General features: G+C 41.3%; 5 protein-coding genes across 5 annotated transcripts; all 5 read right to left on the bottom strand.

The window, feature by feature from the left end:
* Positions 1-1,435: 1,435 nt before the first annotated feature.
* On the bottom strand, positions 1,436-2,632 carry SAMD00019534_065500 (hypothetical protein; the record flags this gene model as incomplete). Its single annotated transcript, XM_012898370.1, has 4 exons — positions 1,436-1,567; positions 1,727-2,076; positions 2,145-2,393; positions 2,458-2,632. 4 exons carry the CDS (start codon positions 2,630-2,632, stop codon positions 1,436-1,438), a joined length of 906 nt encoding a protein of 301 aa, XP_012753824.1.
* Positions 2,633-5,789: 3,157 nt separating this feature from the next.
* Positions 5,790-9,106, bottom strand: SAMD00019534_065510 (hypothetical protein; the record flags this gene model as incomplete). The annotated part of the gene is made up of 4 exons (XM_012898371.1): positions 5,790-7,127; positions 7,201-8,329; positions 8,397-8,467; positions 8,534-9,106. The coding sequence occupies 4 exons, from the start codon at positions 9,104-9,106 to the stop codon at positions 5,790-5,792; spliced, it is 3,111 nt and encodes a 1,036-aa protein (XP_012753825.1).
* A 1,131-nt stretch (positions 9,107-10,237) lies between these two features.
* Positions 10,238-11,365, bottom strand: SAMD00019534_065520 (hypothetical protein; the record flags this gene model as incomplete). Its single annotated transcript, XM_012898372.1, has 4 exons — positions 10,238-10,720; positions 10,834-10,983; positions 11,062-11,266; positions 11,349-11,365. 4 exons carry the CDS (start codon positions 11,363-11,365, stop codon positions 10,238-10,240), a joined length of 855 nt encoding a protein of 284 aa, XP_012753826.1.
* A 452-nt stretch (positions 11,366-11,817) lies between these two features.
* On the bottom strand, positions 11,818-13,275 carry SAMD00019534_065530 (hypothetical protein; the record flags this gene model as incomplete). Its single annotated transcript, XM_012898373.1, has 1 exon — positions 11,818-13,275. One exon carries the CDS (start codon positions 13,273-13,275, stop codon positions 11,818-11,820), a length of 1,458 nt encoding a protein of 485 aa, XP_012753827.1.
* Positions 13,276-17,470: 4,195 nt separating this feature from the next.
* SAMD00019534_065540 (hypothetical protein) lies at positions 17,471-18,601 on the bottom strand (the record flags this gene model as incomplete). The annotated part of the gene is made up of 1 exon (XM_012898374.1): positions 17,471-18,601. A coding segment is annotated over one exon (1,131 nt), but the record flags the coding sequence as incomplete, so codon positions are not given.
* Between the last annotated feature and the right edge of the window lie 1,506 nt (positions 18,602-20,107).

Consider the following 20,107-nt stretch of genomic DNA (forward strand, 5'->3'; position numbering starts at 1 on the left):
AAAAAAAAAAACAAACAAGGAGAGAGATGCAGCGGATATGAGATGTTGGTCGGTACTGATACTGGTGATGACATGACGTCCAGGGAGGACACAGAGTATGGGGGGGAGTTGGAGGATTGGATGGTCAAGTCTCAGTCAGTCAGTCGGTGTCTGATTCAAATATAGATGGATCACCAGAGTACAACGCTGATGATGAATAAGTGTGTGTGAGTGACAGTGTGTGTGATTTGATGGGATGAATCAAAAAAGAAAAAAACATTAATTAAAATAAAATAATACCAAAAGTAGGTAGTTGGATGTACAACATACATCAGAATAGGACATGACGACCACCTGACCAACTACAAAAGTGTTTGGGGATGCGATAGGTGCACACACCTCTCCCTCACGCACCCATGTTGGACTCGGGTCCATGATGACATGCGCGAGTGCTCTGCAAATGCTTTCGAAGCTTCGAAAACAAAAAGATCCCCCGCTACGCTGACTCGTTGTGGGGTTGGGGGGCTAGGTCGTCTTTGGAAATTTGGGAGAGCGGGGCGGGAGAGACATCCAGCAGCTGGGAGTTAAGAATCGGCGGCATCACCCCACACGTGACTGCGTGTCACAATGTTTGACGCGTCGTACCACCTTATGATGTTGTTGGATGGATGGACAAAGACTATCTATCTATCTATCGGTCTGGATGGATAGCATGGTCGTATCCTATATCGTGGTCGTCTACACCAATCATTCAAACAACGCAAATGAAGCATCGGCGTCTAAAATTGGTGTTGACAGGCATACACACAATGGGAAAATCTGGGTCTCTGAGTATAACCTGCGAGAATGAGAATGAAATGCGTGATGGGGGTGGATAGGACCCGGGTGGATCAGTGTGATGGAGGGTAGGCAGATCGTTTGCCAAATTGGAAGATTGGACAAGATGGTCCAACCATGGTTGTTTGTGATAATCATAATCCACCAGACAGGGGAGGGGCACGCACCGATGGTTTGCTGTGTTTTACTCTTTCGCGTCGCAACAACAAACAATCTATCTTGTTAATGATGATGATGCAGTTGGTAGTGGGTCGGTGAGAGAGACAGAGATAGCTCGGAATGAACATTCAGTGTTGTCCATAAGGGCTGGCTTTGTCTCGGATATTATTATTGGATTTCTTTTTGGATGTGGATGAGGATGGAATGGTCGAAGGAAAGTGGTAGGTCAGCAAAGGAACTCAAACACGTCGTTGGCATGCATTGACTTTGAAACAACTGTTCAAGACAAAGACAAAGATAGATAATATGATAATGATGATGATGATGATGATAGTATAGGTACCTTATTGTGTTGTGTTGTGTCATGACACCTATCACAATCATGTCCACAGGTCACATCAATCATGTCAATCAATCAATCAATCATGTCAACATGTCAATCAACCTATCATCGATCACATCATTCATTGACACTTACAACTATTTTACTGCTGCTCTGACTCTTTGGGGATGGATCGGATGCCACCAGCTTAGCACTATTCGTCCAAAAGCACAACTTGTTGTCCTCTCCAGCTGTCAATATCTCCTGTTTCTGGATTGATTTGATTGAAATATCCAAGGATGCAAATGATTGTGAAAGCGGGCCATGTGTGTGTCAGTTATTGGGGGCCTGGGATGGTGACATCTTTGCAATGCATGTCACACTTGTCACATGTTTGTGATGATGTTGAAGTTATCGGTGTAGACTTACATCCTTGTTCAAAATGGTACTGCGAATGATTTCCGTGTGACCACCGGCCAGCTTGGCAATGGGGACGACATTGTCGGCCTCAACACGAAAGACGAGACCATTGCCAGTGAAGTCTCCACCAAACAAGTATAATGTATTGTCATTGGCATCGTAATGACATGTGTTGAAATAGTTGACCTCCACCTGATACTTGTCCATCACAATCTGTCTCAAGTCTCCATACTCCTTTATCCTCGTTCCACTCTCCAAGTCCCAAACCGACAGTCTCTCCGTAGTTGACAATGACCACAAGTGCATATTCTTTGGTCCAAAGAATCCCATCGTTGATACAGAGTGTTCTCCATTCATTACTTCGATTGAGTATGATCGAGTATTAGTATGATTGATTGATTGAGTGAGTGAGTGATCATGAACATACCAAATGTAATGGCCTCGTCAGCATCTTGATTGGCAAGATCATATATACAGATGAGTCCATCGACACTACATGATAATAGTTTGGTACTGTCATTGGGATGGAATCTAACACGTGTCACATCTTCAGTATGACAATCATTGAATGATCGCACCTCCTTCAATGTCTTTGAATTGACCAACACCACGCCCGACCCAACAGCCAACGCCACCAAGTCTCCAACAATATCGAATGAGTATACCTCTTTCTTCTCTATTATGTCGTACTGGTGTAAGTATGATTGATTGATTGATTGAGCGATCATTCATTGACTTACGTTTGAGAGATGTAGTGAGTGATGCAGTCTTGCAATCATAGATGTTTAGTGAGCGGTCTGATGAGCAGGTGATGAGGATGGAGTCATTGATGAACTTTGCTTCGTGGATGGTGTCGGAATGACCTTGAAGTACATTGACAAGTTCATGTGTAGTATTATCATAGATCTTGATCATATTGTTTGAACCAACTGCAGCAATAAACATATTAGATTGTGCAATATATACAATATAATGTTCTTCATCCTTTATAGAATGCATCAATGATGATTGTAATGTATAATTTAAACTCATCTTCTTATATTCTTATCTATCTCTATCTCTATCTATATCTTTAGTCGAGTATCTCTTTGATGATTAATCTAAAGTTGTTTGTTTTTCGTTCATTTTTGAACTTTCGGTCGTTTTTCTAAAGTTTCATTTCAAAAGGTGTTGACAGATAAGCTTGGCAAGCACCAATATATGTTGGATACGGCCATACAAAGAATATAATACCTCATCTCGTCCGATCTGAGAAGTCAAGTTTCTTCTGGCCACCCCAGTACTCAAGTTGGAGACAATTGGGGAACATGTGGTGCTGTATCCTTTTATCACTTTTATCTTTATCTGGAATCATTCCACCTCAACTGCTGCGCCAACAGGTCTCAGGATCAAATGTCCTCTCTATGATAAAATTATGATGATCAGACTTCATTATCATTAAGTAGAGATTGAGACAATTTTGAAGAACATAGAGTTCAAATGACTTGACTTGATTGATTGATTGATTGATTGATCAACAAGTCAATTTAATATTCCAAAGAATGTTCAGTGACCCATTTTCAAACACTGTTTGGTTGTTGTGTGTTGGTGGGGTGATTGAAAGTGATTGCACTCGAGTGTTAGTGTGCAAAAGTAGTGGTCAGCTGATCAATCAATCAATCAATAACAGCGAGTTAGTGTCAATCAGTATAAAGTCTAAAGTATATATAATTAGAGATATATATAGTATAAATACTGTGTGTGACATACCAATGAATCATCAATCAACTAGGTTGTTGACATTGACCTTGTCAATCACTTTAGTATTAGCATTATTCATTGTAAAGACAACAAATGCAACTCTAGAAGTAGTAGATAACAATAACAATAATAGACATGGATCACAAGTATCTGGTTCAGTTGTAGTTGGTAAAACACATCCATCTACATCAATACCATCTGTTGACCAACTCGACTATGACCTTGCATGGGTCAGGATAGTGACCAACTTTACACCCTCAGACACAACTCCACTCTACGTCACCTACGTCTATGATGCATGCTACAACTGCATGTACCAACCTCTAGTAGTACTCACAAAGTATGTCCATTTGAACTTGATTGGTTGATTGATCGAGTGAGATGTAATGACTGACTGACACATTCATGATCAAGTTCATCATCATCATATATGCAACTATCAACAGCATTTGGATATAGCTTTAATACTACTATATATGACTTGAAGGGACAACAAAAGGCAACGGATATGTTTAGTTGTTCATTTGGTGAACGTGGAGTGTATGATGTACACGTACTATCATTACAGGATTCATCGAGTAGAGGCATTGCCAGCGGTGTGACAACGGTCGTTCAGCCCATAAACCCATTCATTCCAATAGCTGTGGCGTTTGCAATTGGTGGCGCACTTGCCATCATGTGGCCCATTGCCGTGCACTTTTATCAACGATCAAAGGCCGAGTCGTTGGAGTATCAGCTTCACATACTGGAATCGAACGATCCCAAGAAGGACAGACTCAAGTCGTTGGACGTGTTCCGCGGCTTCTCCATCACCATCATGATCTTTGTCAACTATGGTGGCGGCGGCTACTGGTTCTTCAATCACTCATACTGGAATGGCCTGACTGTGGCCGATCTGGTATTCCCCTGGTTCGTCTTTATAATGGGCATGGCCATGCCACTCAGCTTCAACGCACTAGAGATACGTGGCGTGCCCAAGAAGACCATCATACAAAAGTTGGTCAAGCGATCAATCATTCTATTCTGTTTGGGTCTGTTTATAAACAATGGATTCAATCTTGGACATTGGCGTATACTTGGTGTTCTGCAGCGATTTGGTGTCTCGTACCTAGTGACGGGACTCATCATGCAGTTTGTGCCACTCTGGCGCTACCGTCCACATCAAGAGGACCCTAGCGAGCAGCCACTATTCCACTCAAACTCGATCCAAGAGCGATTCAAATCACATACATCAAAGACATTTGCAGACATTATACCATACTGGATTCAATGGATATGCGCACTACTCATACTGTTGTTATGGTTCTTGCTCACATTCCTCATCGATGTACCAGGCTGTGGCCGTGGATACCTTGGACCAGGAGGCATCAGTGACAATGCACAATACTTTAACTGCACTGGAGGTGCAGCACGCTACGTCGACCTGAAGATCTTCACACTCAATCATATCTCCAGACACCAACCTGTCAGCCAATATATCAGACTGGTGCATATGATCCTGAAGGCACACTTGGCTACCTCACCTCGATCTTTATGTGCTGGTTGGGTGTTCAATGCGGACGCACCATCCTCGTGCACAAGAATCACAAGTCTAGAATGATCAGATGGGCAGTCTGGGGTATAGTCCTATGCGCCATTGCAGCAGGTCTATGTGGCATGTCTCAAAACAATGGATGGTTACCAATCAACAAGAATCTATGGACACCATCATTCGTAATCTTATTATCTGGTTTTGCGTAAGTAGTATTCCAAAGTCACAAGTGATCATTTATTCACTTCACTGACTCAATCATTCATTGAATCAATCAATCCAGATTCTTTGTCCTTATGATAATGTATATATTGGTCGATATTAAGAAGTATTGGAATGGTGCACCATTTATTTATGTTGGAATGAATCCAATAACTATATATTGTGGCCATGAAATACTACAGGGATACTTCCCATTCTCATTCTATATGTTCGTATCACATGTCCAAATCAATCAGTCCAATATGCTAACTTACATTATTAATCTCTCTCTCCAACTACGACCAGGAATCCACAAACACATACAATGCTACTGTTATCCAATTGCATTGGTGTATCGTGCTGGCTTCTAATAGCATTCACAATGTACTTGAACAAAGTATTTATTAACATTTAGGCTGATACCAATGTCATCCAATCCCCATCTCCATCCAAACCAACCATTCCATATCAATAAATCAATCAAACAATCAATCAATCAATCACATTGTTTATAGTATTACAACAACTTTATCGGTCTTGCTTTAAGTTTATTTGGTGTTGTCAACCAACATGTCTTCTTTATCTGGTTGATGGTTGGTGTTACTTGGACTGGCCTGTGGCTGATGTACCTAGGCCAACGTATGGTGTTACAAATACTGCCTCATAGTGTTGTACACAAAAGGCAAAGAGACCTGGAATCAGACCCTTGAGTGATTGTGCAAAGCATGTGGTCACGTTGACCAGAACCATCTTGTTGAGATCGCTCTGCTCGACCACTCGCTTGGCAAATCGGATCATATGCTTCAACAGGTTGAGCTCGTGCTTTGGCAACTGCTTGAAGAGCTCGACGACGCGAGCAACACGATCATCATCAGAGACGCTACGGTCGCCAATGATCTCGGCTGACATGATCCTTAGGTTCATGGGCACCAGGTTGTCGGGCAGCTCACGAAGGTAGAGCTTGAGGAGACCGGCTACGGCATTTGGATCGCGGTGCGCCACCTTGTAGTCGATGTTGTCGCCCTTTTGAAGGGTGGCTCTCATCTCTTGTATCTCTGTCGTGCTGCCACTGATACGGAGGATGCCCTCCTCTTGTATGTTGCGCTCGAGGAAGTTGACCATCTTTGTGACAAACGATGGTATCTCAGAGTTGGGGTTCTCGCGCGCCATCACATCCTCCAACTTGATACCAAACACTCCTGGGAATGGTGCAGCCTTCATGCCACTGCTAGTGTTGCGCCATGTCTCGTTGACTGATCGATCGACAGACTTCTGTTTCTGATGTTTCTTTGCGTCGACCAATCCCTTTGGCTTTGATATCTCGTTGGGCTTCCTCTCGTACCATGGGATAGAGGCCTCGAGCACTCCATACCATGCTTCCATATCCTTCTGGTTCTCAAATGCTAATATACACCACAAAGTGGACTCCTTGGTAGCGGCGGCACCAGCGGCAGTGGTGGCGGTGGCAGAGGATGAAGTGGGGGCACCAGTTGATGGTGCTGTGGCCACACCCTGCGGCACATCTGTAGTGAGCTCTGCCTCACCAGTGATGCTTGTACCAATGGAGATGTAGAATGACTTCTTCTTGGACGAGTCGGACATTGAGCTAGAGACACTGATTGACTTTTTGTCGTTGAGATACACAACGTCCAGTGGCTCTTTGGACTTGTCATTCTTGAACAAGAACAAGAAGCTGTCCTTGAGTGTACCCAATGCCTTTTTCTCCTGTCCCTTCTTCCACACCTTTGAGCCCAGCTGATAGACTACAGGTGCTGCCAGTGTTGGGTTCAACAGGTTCTCGAATGATATCTTGTGCTTGTACACGACGCTTGCCAACTTCTTGGCGCAGTCATCCTTATCCTTTGTCAATAAATAATCTTCCAATCTCTTAATATTCATCTTGAAGTGTTCATTCTTCTTTGTCAATTCAGAGGCCATCTAAAAGATTGAATAGTAATTGATTAGTTCGATGATCATTCAATCACAATCAATCAACCAAACTAAAACTTACTTGATTTGTCCTCTTTAACAAAGAATTACTATGAGCTGATACTCTTGCACTGGTCTTGTTCTGATCTAGTATCTCTTGCATCTTTGCCTTCATCTGTACTTGTAGACTGTAGCCATTGGTCTGCTCACTCTCGAGTTGTGACACTGCCTCCTTGAGGAACGTTGTGATTGAGTGATTGTAGTCGATGATCTTTTGAAGTTGCTCAACCTGTGCCGGTGGTGCCAATCCCTTGTCCATGTGAGTTGTGTAGTGCTGTACCTCGATCGACTGAGCATTGACAATGTTATTGGGCATTGGTGTCATTGCTCCAATGTCCTGTTCATTCTTTTCAATCTGAGAGAACAGGTCCACTGAGAAGTTCTCTGAGCGTGGCTTGATAGCGTCTGAGCTGAGGTTGAAGCTGCTGGTGGCGGCGGCAGTGGCACCGACTGGCTTGGCCATTGGAGTCTGTCCCATCATCGCAAGGAATGAGTCTGTAGACGATGAGTTGGCTGATGCTGCTGCTACCAACCATGGATGTTTGATCAATTGCTCAGCTGATGATCTTTGAGATGGTACTCGCACTAGACAACTCTGAAGGAAACTGGTCAACTCCTTACTGATGTCCTTGGGCAGGTCGATCGGCTTGCGTTCATCAACGATATTCACCAACGCCTCCATTGGTGACAGGTTGTAGAATGGTGGCTTGCCAGTCAGCAACTCGATCACTGTGCATCCCAACGACCAAATATCAATCTTGCTATTAAAGTCTCGCATCATCAATAGCTCTGGCGCCATCCAGTATGGCTCACCCAACAGCGCCGTTCGGTAAGAGTTGCCCAGTGTGCATCCTACTCCAAAGTCTGACAGCTTGCATCTTCCACCTCTGGCCAGCAACAGGTTGTTGGCCTTTAGATTACGATGGATAATCTCTTGTTGATGTAGGTAGTGCAATGTCTCGAGAACCTGTGTGACGTAGCGCGCAAGGATGGCTTCGGGGAATGGACCCAATCGTTTGTAGATATCGGCGAATGATCCATTGTCTACAAACTCCTGAACGATTGCCACGCGGTTATGTTGATCCGTCACCAGACCTGTATAGTTTACAATGTTCTGATTGATTGCCAACGAGCGCAATATCTCATATTCCCTTCCTTATGATTGATTGGACACTTTGGCTGATCCTATTAATGTCCACAATCTTTAGAGCCACGTACTCTGAAGAGTCTGGAGGTATTGCCGAGAATGTATTACCAAGGTATCCATTACCAATGTGATGTAATAGTTGCTAATTTCATGTTTGAATGAGTAAGTATGTGATCATTCAAACATCACTCAATCCACTACAACATACATATTGACCAAGTGTACCCTTTAGATCATCAAGTGGCATTAGACCGGGTGAGTGGATGTTGAAGTGATGTATTGAGTGTCCGGTTGAGGATGGTGAGTTGAAAGCGGCAGGCGAGGGCGAGCCAGGTGACATGGGATAGGAAGATGTGGGTGGTGTCTTGCTGTTGGGTGAGGCAGCTGATCTAGGTGATATATTACTGCCGCCAGACAGTGATGACTTGCCTGAAGACGATGAAGTGTTCATAGTGGACAACTCTGCACCGATACTGCCATGACCACTACCACCACTTATCTGTATTGGCATTACAAACTTGCGTCTATTACTCCTTTTACTGAGTTGAGCAATATCATCATCGGTCGTATTGTTGTTATTGTTGTCCTCCGATGATAATGAAGTGTCTAATACTTGTTGTTGTTGGACAACAACATCATCATCAGCATCAACATTATCATCTTCATTGTCATAGATAACATCACCATCTTTAACTATCCTATTATTATTATCCTTGAGGAACTGTCTGACCTGATCCTGCAATGCCGATAGGTCTTCGACAGGGTATGTCTGTTCCTCCATCTCTATTCTATTCTATTTATATCTTTTATATATTATATATATCTCTTTATAAATATCAATGCTTTATAAATGAATGAATGTGTTGTGAACGTAGTTTGAACTTGGATGAATTGAAGAGTGTTGTTTGAATGTTGTGTTTTGTTGAGTGGTTGATCTGACATGAGATTTATGACTTCATTCAACTTGTCCCAATGTTATAAAAATTATAATTGTAAAATGGGTTTTTTGTTTGTTTTTGGTCCAAAAAAGATCCGCCATTTTCAAACCCAACAATCAAAAATATCAACAACAAAAAATTTATTATCTGTACAGATTATAGATAGAAACAACATAAATGTTTACAAAAGATATATAAAATAATAATGAATTCATTATTATTTTGAGAACTATTTTTATTTATTTTGATATCCAATTGACTTGAAAGTGATGCCCATAAATTTAATATAGTGTATTGATCACGTGACTAAAAAATACCGGAGAAAGTTTTGATGATTGTCGGACCACACGGTGAGGGTCTGTCGCTCCAAATCTCCGGGAGGACGCTAAAGATATGGATGGAGAGGACTGCTGACAATGCCTGGATCAATAGATCACAAACCTCGGCCCTAGCCAAGTCACTGACCGACATGGCCAGGTCTCGGAGGAGACCTACACCAGGTCGCTAAATACACAGAGACGGACGCAGGCAGGCAACTGAACAATCAAACTCTGAGAGCCGGTGATAGTGGAAGGATCGTCGAGGGATATCTACTGGGCGGCGTCAGAAGTCTAAACTCCAGACTCTTTTTTTTTTTTTCTACTTGTAGTTGGAATTCCTGAAGTCGGTGTGGAAACAGTAGTCGCAAGGTCACTCCAGGAGGAGAGATAAAAGATGAAGTGGATGTCTCAACTGGAGTGAGTCCAGCCAATGTCCAGTCAACTCCATGTCCTCGTGATACCAAGTGAGCAGACCTGGGTGGACCAACGTATCCATCCATGGTCACGCAGGTCTAATCAATCAAATGACTATAGTCGACATCCATCACATAGCTAGCAACTGTGATGATGGGTACCATGTGTTCTTGTCCAAGATGAGTAATGGGTCAATTAATAATAATAATAATAATAAGACGACGCAACTCGCGTGATCGTTTAATTTCTGCTGCTGCGGCTGGTGTGGTAGTCTCTGTCGCGGTCACCGCCACGTCCGTGGTCACGGTCAGCGCCACGTGGGGCATCGCGTGTGTCGTATGGTTCGCGACTGCTGTGAGTCCTTGATGAACCGTTGGTGTCATATCGCATGTACGGAGAATATCTGCTCTCGTATGGGCTGCTCTTGGGAGCGGGTGGTGGAGGTGGTGGCGCACCATAGCCTGGTGCTGGTGGGTATTGGTAGGGGAAGGCGCCGTAGCCATAATATCCACCGTAGGGTGGTGGATATGGTGGATACTTTGTTGCCGCTGCGGCGGCCGCAGGGTATGGGTATGGAGGGTAGGGGCTAAACACTGATCTAGGTGGACCGCCTGGGCCACCACCACCGCCGCCACCTGGGCCACCAATGCCTCCACCTCTCCTCTTCTTATCGTAACCCATATATGAACCTGGTGTTGATTCTCTTGGTCTTGATCTTCTTGACTATATCATTATTGTTATATTGTTGTTGGTTAGTTGGTACATTCATTCATTCGTCATCACGCGATCACATGATTGACTGATTGATTGATCGATAAAAGTTGATTGATTGATACCTTTGAAACTTTGATCACATTGCCATCTATCTTTGTACCATCCATTATCCTAATGGCTTCATCAGCCTCATCTGCCATCTCGAATGTAAGAAAGGCAAAGCCACGTGATATCTTTGTATTTGGGTCGACCATTATAACACATTCCAATATCTATGATTGATTGATTGAGCATGTTACATTGAGTTAGTATGATTGATCGAATGAATCTAACTTCAATCAAACATATACCTTTCCAAAGGAAACAAACTTCTCTCTTAGCTCCTCATCCTTCAAGGACAATGAGAATCCTGTTATATGTAATGCGTTGCCATTGTTCCTCTCCTCTGCAGAGATTACACCACCTCTGCTACTGCCACCTCCATCACTATGACCACCTCCTCTACCATATGAGTCTTCCTTTCGATCGACATCGCTTGGAGATCTATTCCTATCACTAAATGCAAATATATATTAGTTCATTCATTCATTCATTGTTCATTCATTATTGATTGATTGACATTGACAATGAAACATACATATCGTAATCGTCCATATGTTTATCTGTGTGTATATATGAATAATAAATATATATATATATATTAATTAAAGAATAGATAGACTTAAGTATCTGTAGTTGCACTCTCGTCAAGTTCACCAGGTGTGCCCCTCGTTGCTGGAGACCTACTTTCTCGTTTCTTTGTGTTTTGGCATCACTGACTGAAAATTAATCAAACGCTGGAAGTTCAACAAATATTTGTTTATTATCTTGACCAAAGAAGGAAGTAGTAAGACTTGACTTTGATTGATTGTATATTAATAGTAATAACACYTTCCAAAGGCAATATATATTGTGCATTTATCGGAGTATCATATTCGTAAATTTATTCGAAGATTGTAACATAAACGAATACAATGAAGATTGATGGAAGTTGGATTACTTGTACGATATGGACAAGCTTGTAAAAAAAGAATAGTATATATATATATATGTATGTATGATTATGATTAATTGTTGGTTGTCTTTCTCTCCACTGAAGCAACTGATGCCAAAGAATCCAGGTTGAAGAAATCGATTGATGAATTTCTCAACTTTTGGATCGTTGAGGTTGGGGTAGTTGAACGTGATGGTGAGGAGAATGGAGAGGAGGATGGAGAGCAGGCGACGTTGGGTGTCGAGGTCGAGGATGTTGATGATGATGTAGTTGCAAAGGTACCACTGTTGGAAAGACCCTTGGCACTCTGACCAAGTGCAGAGGTAGATGGAAGCAAGATAGACTTGGGCAGGTCATCACTAAGGGCCAATGGTTGAAGTTTGAAACTTGAGCTAAAGTAGTCGTCCACACGATGCTTCTTTGATGGTGATTGAATGGCAGAAGCATCATCCAGGATATGATTGAGGCTGAATGTCTTTTGTGTTGTTGATGGAGATGGTGCACATGTTGGTGTGGTGATTGGTGATTGATTGAGTATGCTTCTAAAGTTGTTTGGAAGTAGACTGGTGCTGGTTGGTGTGATTGACATTGGGTTGTAGATGGAGTCGGTGGACTTGGCGATTGACTTTAGGAATGGTGAGGTGGGTGGCGACTGCTGGACGGGGGACCAGACAACCTCTCTGCGGACTGTGGGTGGTGTGTAGGTGACTGGCTGCAGCTTGGTTGCGGTAAACTCAAACTGGCTGTCAGAGAATGGAGATGATGGGGAGGTGGATGTAGATGAACTGTTCATCGACATGATTGGCGAAGACATGCTTCCCATCGAGTTCAGTCTGTTGCCGGTCAGTTGGAGGTAGCGCGCCTTGCACTCGAGAGCAGTGCGCAGAGTGTTGGTGTGCTTCAGCTTGGCCAAATAGTCAGAGACCTCAAGCCAGGTCAGAGTCTGATCGAGTTCAACAACCTTCTTGACTAGTGCCTCATCCTCCTTGGGTATCCAGGTGATCTCACGTGATTGCAGGGCCTTGAGGTATTGGTAGCGACATTGGATATCTGTGCGACGACATATTCTCTTGGCGATCTTCTTCCATGATGAACCATGCTGGGCGACTAGCTTGAGCAGGGTCTCCTCCTCGTCCTCGTCCCAGGGGCCCTTACGGATCTCTGGCGAGAGGACACGCTTCCAATGTTGGGCGCACTGGGCGCCAGTTTTCTGGCCACCCATCTCGGATGAGATTCTCTTCCATTTCTTCTCACCATAGAGGCCGACCAGCTCTGTCAGACGCTTGTTCTCCTCCTTGGTCCACTTGTTTGGTGAGCGTCTAATACCATTCTGTATTGGCATTCTTGATCTCTTGAGTGAGTCCTCCTTGGACTCATACTCCTCAGAGTAATATTCATTATCATCTGATTGTTGTTGTTGTTGTTGTTGTTGATGATATTGATGGTACTGTGGATATTGGAGTGGTTGTTGATGTTGGAATGGAATTGATTGTCTATATTGTGGCTGTGGAGTTTGATGTTGGACAAACATTTGATGTGGTTGAAAGGCAGATACTTTGGCCATTGTTGTATGTGGATATGATTGATTGATAAATGTTGTATGTTGTTGATGATTGTGGTTGTTCATTTGGAACATAATGTGTGGGTAAGTATATATTTGATTGGTTGGATAAATATATATAAATAGTCTGGAAAATTATCCAAACTAAACTATATTATTATAATTATAATTATTATTATTGGATGAATATGATTATGAAGTCAATTTGAATATATAAGGATATGATTGGATCAGTGATGGAATGTATTGATCAAGTTGTGATTGAGTGATCGTTGAGAGTGACTGTGTGAAGTGTGGATCGAAGTTGTATAGTATAGTATTAGATATTATAATATTGAAGTTGTGTATGTGTGCTGGGTGTGAGTATGTGGACAAGTATTCAGCAGAATAAACAGAGAGAGAGACTTGATTGTTGGTGAAGCAACAGCAGTGGATGGCAACAGCGACAACAACTTAGTAGTGATAGATAGTGGGTGTTGGAAGTAGTTGTAGTAGTAGTAGTAGAATATGATGATGAGTATGATTGATTGATGGATTGATTGATTGATTGATTGGTGGTAGTCGGAGTTGAGAAGAGAGAGGTAATGGTACAGAATGTACTTTTACTATCTATATGTTTAAGTTTGATGGATGCGAGTTAGTTAGTATGGATGGTTGCATATGTGATTGATTGACAGTGCTGTGTATGTGTGTGGCGGTGGTTGATGGTCAGACCATGAGCGATGAATGAATGATTGAATGTATGAATACATGAGTGCGGAGAGCGAAAGAGAGAGAGCTAGGACAACGCCATTGATTCCATACATCGATCACACAAACACTCTTAGGTGTGTGTCCATCACTTTTAAAATACGAATATGTGATTGGTGGTAACCATAAGATGGGTTTGATTTTAAAGGTGTGATTGTATGTGGGGTGTGTTTGGAAAGAACATACTACAATACTGATCATCAGGTGATCAGTCATAATATTATGAATGTATAAAATTGTGTGGAGTGAGTGAGGGTGATGGATGTGGAGGTGTAGTGTATAAATGATTGATTGTTAAGACAATGTCCTCTTATGGCAACAATAATCAATTCACTTGTACATTTATAAAGAGGTATAAACACTTCTTTATCGGGATTTGAGTATGTGTAGAGACGGACATCAAATATATATTATAATGTTATTATTATTAATATTATTTTGATGGTGATGTTGATGACTTCAAATGCGGAGTGGTGATAGTTGTTAAATGATTGAATGAGTGATTGTCTATTGTGGTTATTATCCATCACCGATCTGTGTGGATGGCTGTGGTGGTCCACAGCACTTAATTAACCATGACCTTAGTCTGACGACAGTTATTGATATTTGTTGATGATAATGATGGACATGGATGGAAATAATTATACATTACATTTTAAAACTAGGGGAAAATTATTAAACAGATATATATTGATATTAAAAATATTTACAACAAAGTTAATTAATTATATGATATGATAATAATAATAATAATGATTATGTAAGAATTAATTCTATAAATACTAAAGGTGTTTTTAAAGTAGTACCTTTGGTGATTGTCCAATAGGACGATGGAAGGACACACACACTTCTCTTAAGATGGTTGTCCTCTCAGTTTGTAAGGGATGGACCTTTGTTTGTTGGTAATTAATTGTGTGTGTTGGGGTGGGGAGCTATTTTAAGGAGCTGCGGATTAAATGAAATGGTTGATCAATATTGGATCGAACCGAGTCCTCACTGTTTTACTGTGATGTGGGTACCGGTGACGTGGTCGTGATAATGATGTTGATGATGATGTTATAATATAGTTGATAAATTAGACACTATTATAAGGTGTCAATATGAATGAAGTTGGTCGGTTACCCTTTAACAACAAGGTAAGGCAAGGTCAATATGAAGTAGTAGTGGAAGTTGATAATGTCTTTAGAGACAAAGAGTACGTGTCTGGTGGATGGTGATGATTGATGCTGCTAAGTCTGGCATCAAATTAAAGTGTGTGTGAATTATAATGGTTGGTTGACCAAATGAATGAACTGTCCTCCTCTTATTAATTAACAAATGGTTTTGTGATAACAATAGATCCTCCATCCCCTTTGGACTAAAGAATGAAAAAACGATCTTGAGGCATCCCACACAGAATGATCTTGAACAACTAGTTGTTGGTTCTGTGTGGTGAATGTGGGGGTGGGGGGGTTGTGGATGTTGGTGAAAGAGTGGGGGGTGGATGGGAGAATGTGGTGTGGTGGAAGTTGGGGACCAAATTGGACCTTGTCGATCTTATGGACCCAGTAAAAACTTATAAAACAAGACTAATAAAAATCAAATGACGATCTAACAAATATCTCCAAATTGGCTAATTAGGTATATTATATAGATATTCTGGTCCAACTGACATAATGTCGATATCTATCCAACACACAATTGCAAGATGAAAATAGGCTATTTTTGTTTAAACCCGTGAGTAGCTTCACTTGACCAATGTCTGAATAGAATCAGAACAAACAAACACACATAGATATTACACAAACAAGGTCATCGAGAATATTGATTATTATGGATTAGGTCTTTAGAACAAAGCGACAATATGATGGTTTGATCGTTGTCTGTATGTGTCCAGTGAGGCTGTGTGTCTGTTACCTTTAAGGACTAGAGAATAGAAGTCTTCGTAATGGTGATGATAAAATGTATGATCAACTGAATAAATAAATAAATAAATAAATATATATATATTTGGACTTTAATCTAGGTTTTGGAATATTTAGAAATAGTAAGTTATTCGAAGTAATAATAATTGAGATGATATAAATAATTATTCAAGTTGTTGAGCTTTGCAAAATTATTTAATTGATATATCCAAGATAATTATAAAATATATATAAATGTTATAAAGTTGAGATGGTCTTGAAAGTGGAAGTCAAGGCGGTCGACGAGTTGTGTTGAGTAGAGAGAGAAGTTGATGTTGGAGATGATGTTGTTGTTGTGGTCGTGGTCGTGGTGTTGGGTCCCAACATTCCGCACCACTTGCCTTCTCAGAGTAAACGGTCAAAAATATCTAGTGGGCCTTTACTTCCCAATTAAGACCAATGCCATATTCCATCCATTCACCAATCAATCAATCCTACTATCCAATTCAGTCAATAATCGTCACTTTTGGACGTTGTGATGTGTATGAGTGTGTTGACGCTAGTGAGGAAATGTAGAAGGAATCTAAATATCCATTCATACAATACAATACAATACATTCATGCATTCATTCATTTTTATTGTAGACAATCTTATTAATAACTCTGGTTCTGATTATGATGTGTGGGGTGGGTGGAACTGATTGATTGTGATTGTTTGCTGCATCTGGAGATTATTGGTCGTTTATAGTTGTTTTGTGTGTTTTGCTTCATGGTAGACCCAAAATTGATGAATGAAAGGACCCTGGGGGAAGGATATCATGAGGTGCACGTGGAGTCTTGGTGGTATTTGCATCTTGAGGGTCCAGACGATAATTGGTCAACTACCCCGACTCTCACTCATTGCCTACCTCCGAGTCAAATGGCGAAGTAGTGTCGTTGTTTAACTATGTTTAATGGGGGCACGCTCTTCCATCTCTGAATGAATATTATTATTGATCATGGTTCAACCCGCACACCTCCGCGAACCTCTTCAATCTGATGCGGCGCCGTGTCGCTCTAAACAAACACTTACTCAGACAGAGACACACCTTTGGAAATATCTTTGGTTCCTCATTTATTTATCATGATCACTTTGGTTGGGTCACCGGGCCCCAGAGATGCCGCGGGCACGGACACGCCCATCTTAATTTGGCGAGCAGAGGCCTGTGATCAAAGTACCAAATATCTTGTTTCGTTGCAAGTGTTCTTTGACATTCTATGATGATGTGTAAGGCAATGTATTGGGGCGTGTATATACTTCAAATAGATGTTTGAGCTTCCCCGACATGAGCGGGTGAGCATTGGCGAGCACAAGGAGTAACAGAGGGTAGGTAGTAACTACACTCCACATGATTGAAGGGCCTCGAGGTACGGGTATCCCTGCCCCGTAATCAAGATCCAGTCATGTGGAATGATCCAACGACAAAGCGATTTAAGAGTTGGGTTTTGTTTGGATGTAGGTTGGTTGTTGGATATGGTCGCACGCACTAACAGCTCAACTCATATTGACAAAGTAGTTGCTTGAGCCTGGAGCCTGTGATGAAGCCACCTTTACATTTGTTAGTCATTGAGAATATTGTGCCATTGTCATCAATGAAGCGTATACTCTGGATGTGATCAGGGAGTGATAGATCACAATTGATTCGATGCTCAATGATTGAGTCAACCAGATACCCATCCATTAAGACTTGAGGGAACAATGTACCCTTGAACTCAATATATGGGCGTTGATTGAGTAGCTCACTAGAGAGGCTCTGATATGTACTATTTACATCTTTGTTAGAACAAAGTGATAGTCTGGAGAGAGTGAGTGGTAGGTCTGACAATGATTGGCAATACTCCAATCCAAGCACCAATGACTGTAATGAAGAGGGGAGAATGTGTTGGTCAAATGTTTGATTGAACATGTCTCCAAAAGTCAGTGTGATCAAACATGCTAAAGATTGTAATGTTCCAACGAGTGATTGATTGAATAGATAACCAAATGTAATGTGTTCAACAAACTGAGGGATAACACCTGTTGGTAACAACTGATTATAATCATCACCGAATGAGAGGTGTCGCACAGAGTCAGGGATGACACCTTTTTCCAAAGGTTGATTGAAGTTTGGTCCAAGTGTTAGACTTGTGATTGAGTTTGGTAGACATCCACTACCAATGACCAGTGATTGAGGTTTCTTTGATAATGACTGTCCCAACCATAGAGCATTAACACCAAGTGGTATCAGACCTTTGAATGTAAGAAGCGATGTGATTCTTAGTGATCTTACTGAGTGAGGAATGGTGCCGATCTCAATAGTAGCTTTATCTCTGTTGTGAAGCGTGAGATTGGTCACAGAATCTGGGATGCATCTTGTTGTCAATGATTGAACGAAATGTCTGCCAAACCAAAGTGACTTCAATGAGCTTGGAAGTATACCTGGTGAGATTGGTTGATTAAAGTACGTTCCCAAAGCCAGACTGGTTAGTGATGTAGGCAAGCATCCATGTGTCAAAGGTTGATTGAACTCTGTAAAGCTCAACTCTGTAAGACTACTGGGCAAGAGTCCTGGAATAAGTGGTTGTTCCATTTTATAAAGTCTCAACCATGTGACTGACTCTGGTATGTCGCCAGGTGTGATGTGCGTCCCAAGTTTGGAGATGTAGAGCTTTGTGAGTGATGGCGGCAGATGCTTGGCCATCAGATGATCCAACAAGCCAATCCTCAATGTCTTTAGTGATGAAGGTAGGTCTTCTGGCATTAGCTCACCAAGTGTATTGCTTGTATATTTAAGACTTGTTAGTGAATTTGTTTGAGTGAACAAGCCTTTGAGAGGCCTTGGCAACATTAGATCAGSCCTCAATTTCTAGTTCTGTCACGGAATGAGGTATAAAGTTGGATGGTATGATTGTTGGCTCAGACACCCATGCAATCTTTAGTCGAGTGACAGTGTCTGGTAGTCTGTATGTATCAGGTATTCGTCTGATGATAGTTGCCTCTCTAAGTCTACATGTCTGACCATGTATTATTTGTGTCTCTGGTATGAAGGCAATGTCTTCACAGAATGAATCAGCACGTAATGGTATGAGTGCAAGACCATTGTTGTTATCATTGTTGTTATCATTGTTGCTATCAGCAGTATATAGAAATACTGTTTCATTGATACCAAAGACTTTAGGAGGAGTGATCAATGTCATCGATCTTTGTCTCTGTTCAAACCATTGTCTACACACCAACACCAATGCAATCCTATCAACATTGTCTTCAACATAGTTTACAATATGTGACAGTATCAAATGACTAAACTTCAATGCCATCCTATAAACTATTTTAATTATTACTATGATCTATGTTATTATTTGATTGAATGAATGTGAATGAATGGAGGTGGACATGCACATCTTTTCAAAAACAGATGCAAAACCAACACATGTATTGTAACAAGGGATGAATCCAAACAATCAATATTATGTTGGTATCGATCTCAAATATTTGTATATATATCTATGTACCTATTAATATTAATATTGAGTGTCTGACAAAATGAGTGAGATTGTCTGTCACATTCATTCTTGAACCAAAGAACGAACGAACGAATGATTGAATGATTGAATGAAGGAATGACCGAATGAAAGAACGATTGGATTAATCTCATATTAACCTCCCGATTTACATCGAAGTTGAGATATTTAATTAAGACAATTTCGAAAATGATGAATCAATCTAAATCTAATTACTGCCCATTATATGATTGATCGAAGCAGTATTGAGTAAGATATCTTGAGATGGTAATGCGCAAGGGGAAAAAACCATGCCGTATTTAATATTAATAGATATCTATAGTTGTTATTTGAATGTAAGTTGGGAGGAACCAAAATTACAATTAATAACAATGCAAAGTATGTGTGATTTGACCTTTGATTGTTTGATCGTTTGATGGTTTTGCAGGTGGTTCAGCCACTCGGTTATTAATTTGGGTCACAAGTCAAAAAAATAATAATGTAGACACGACGCGGGACACGCCAATGATCGGGGAGTGGCTGCCCCCTGGAATTTGAATTGGTTTGGTGATCAAAACCAGAAGTGATCAGGTGACAATCTTTGAAAAACACTGACATTGATGACACTTGGTGCCATATACAGGAGCATG

Source organism: Acytostelium subglobosum (genome assembly GCF_000787575.1).
Source record: "Acytostelium subglobosum LB1 DNA, scaffold: scaffold12, whole genome shotgun sequence".
Classification (NCBI taxonomy): domain Eukaryota; phylum Evosea; class Eumycetozoa; order Acytosteliales; family Acytosteliaceae; genus Acytostelium; species Acytostelium subglobosum.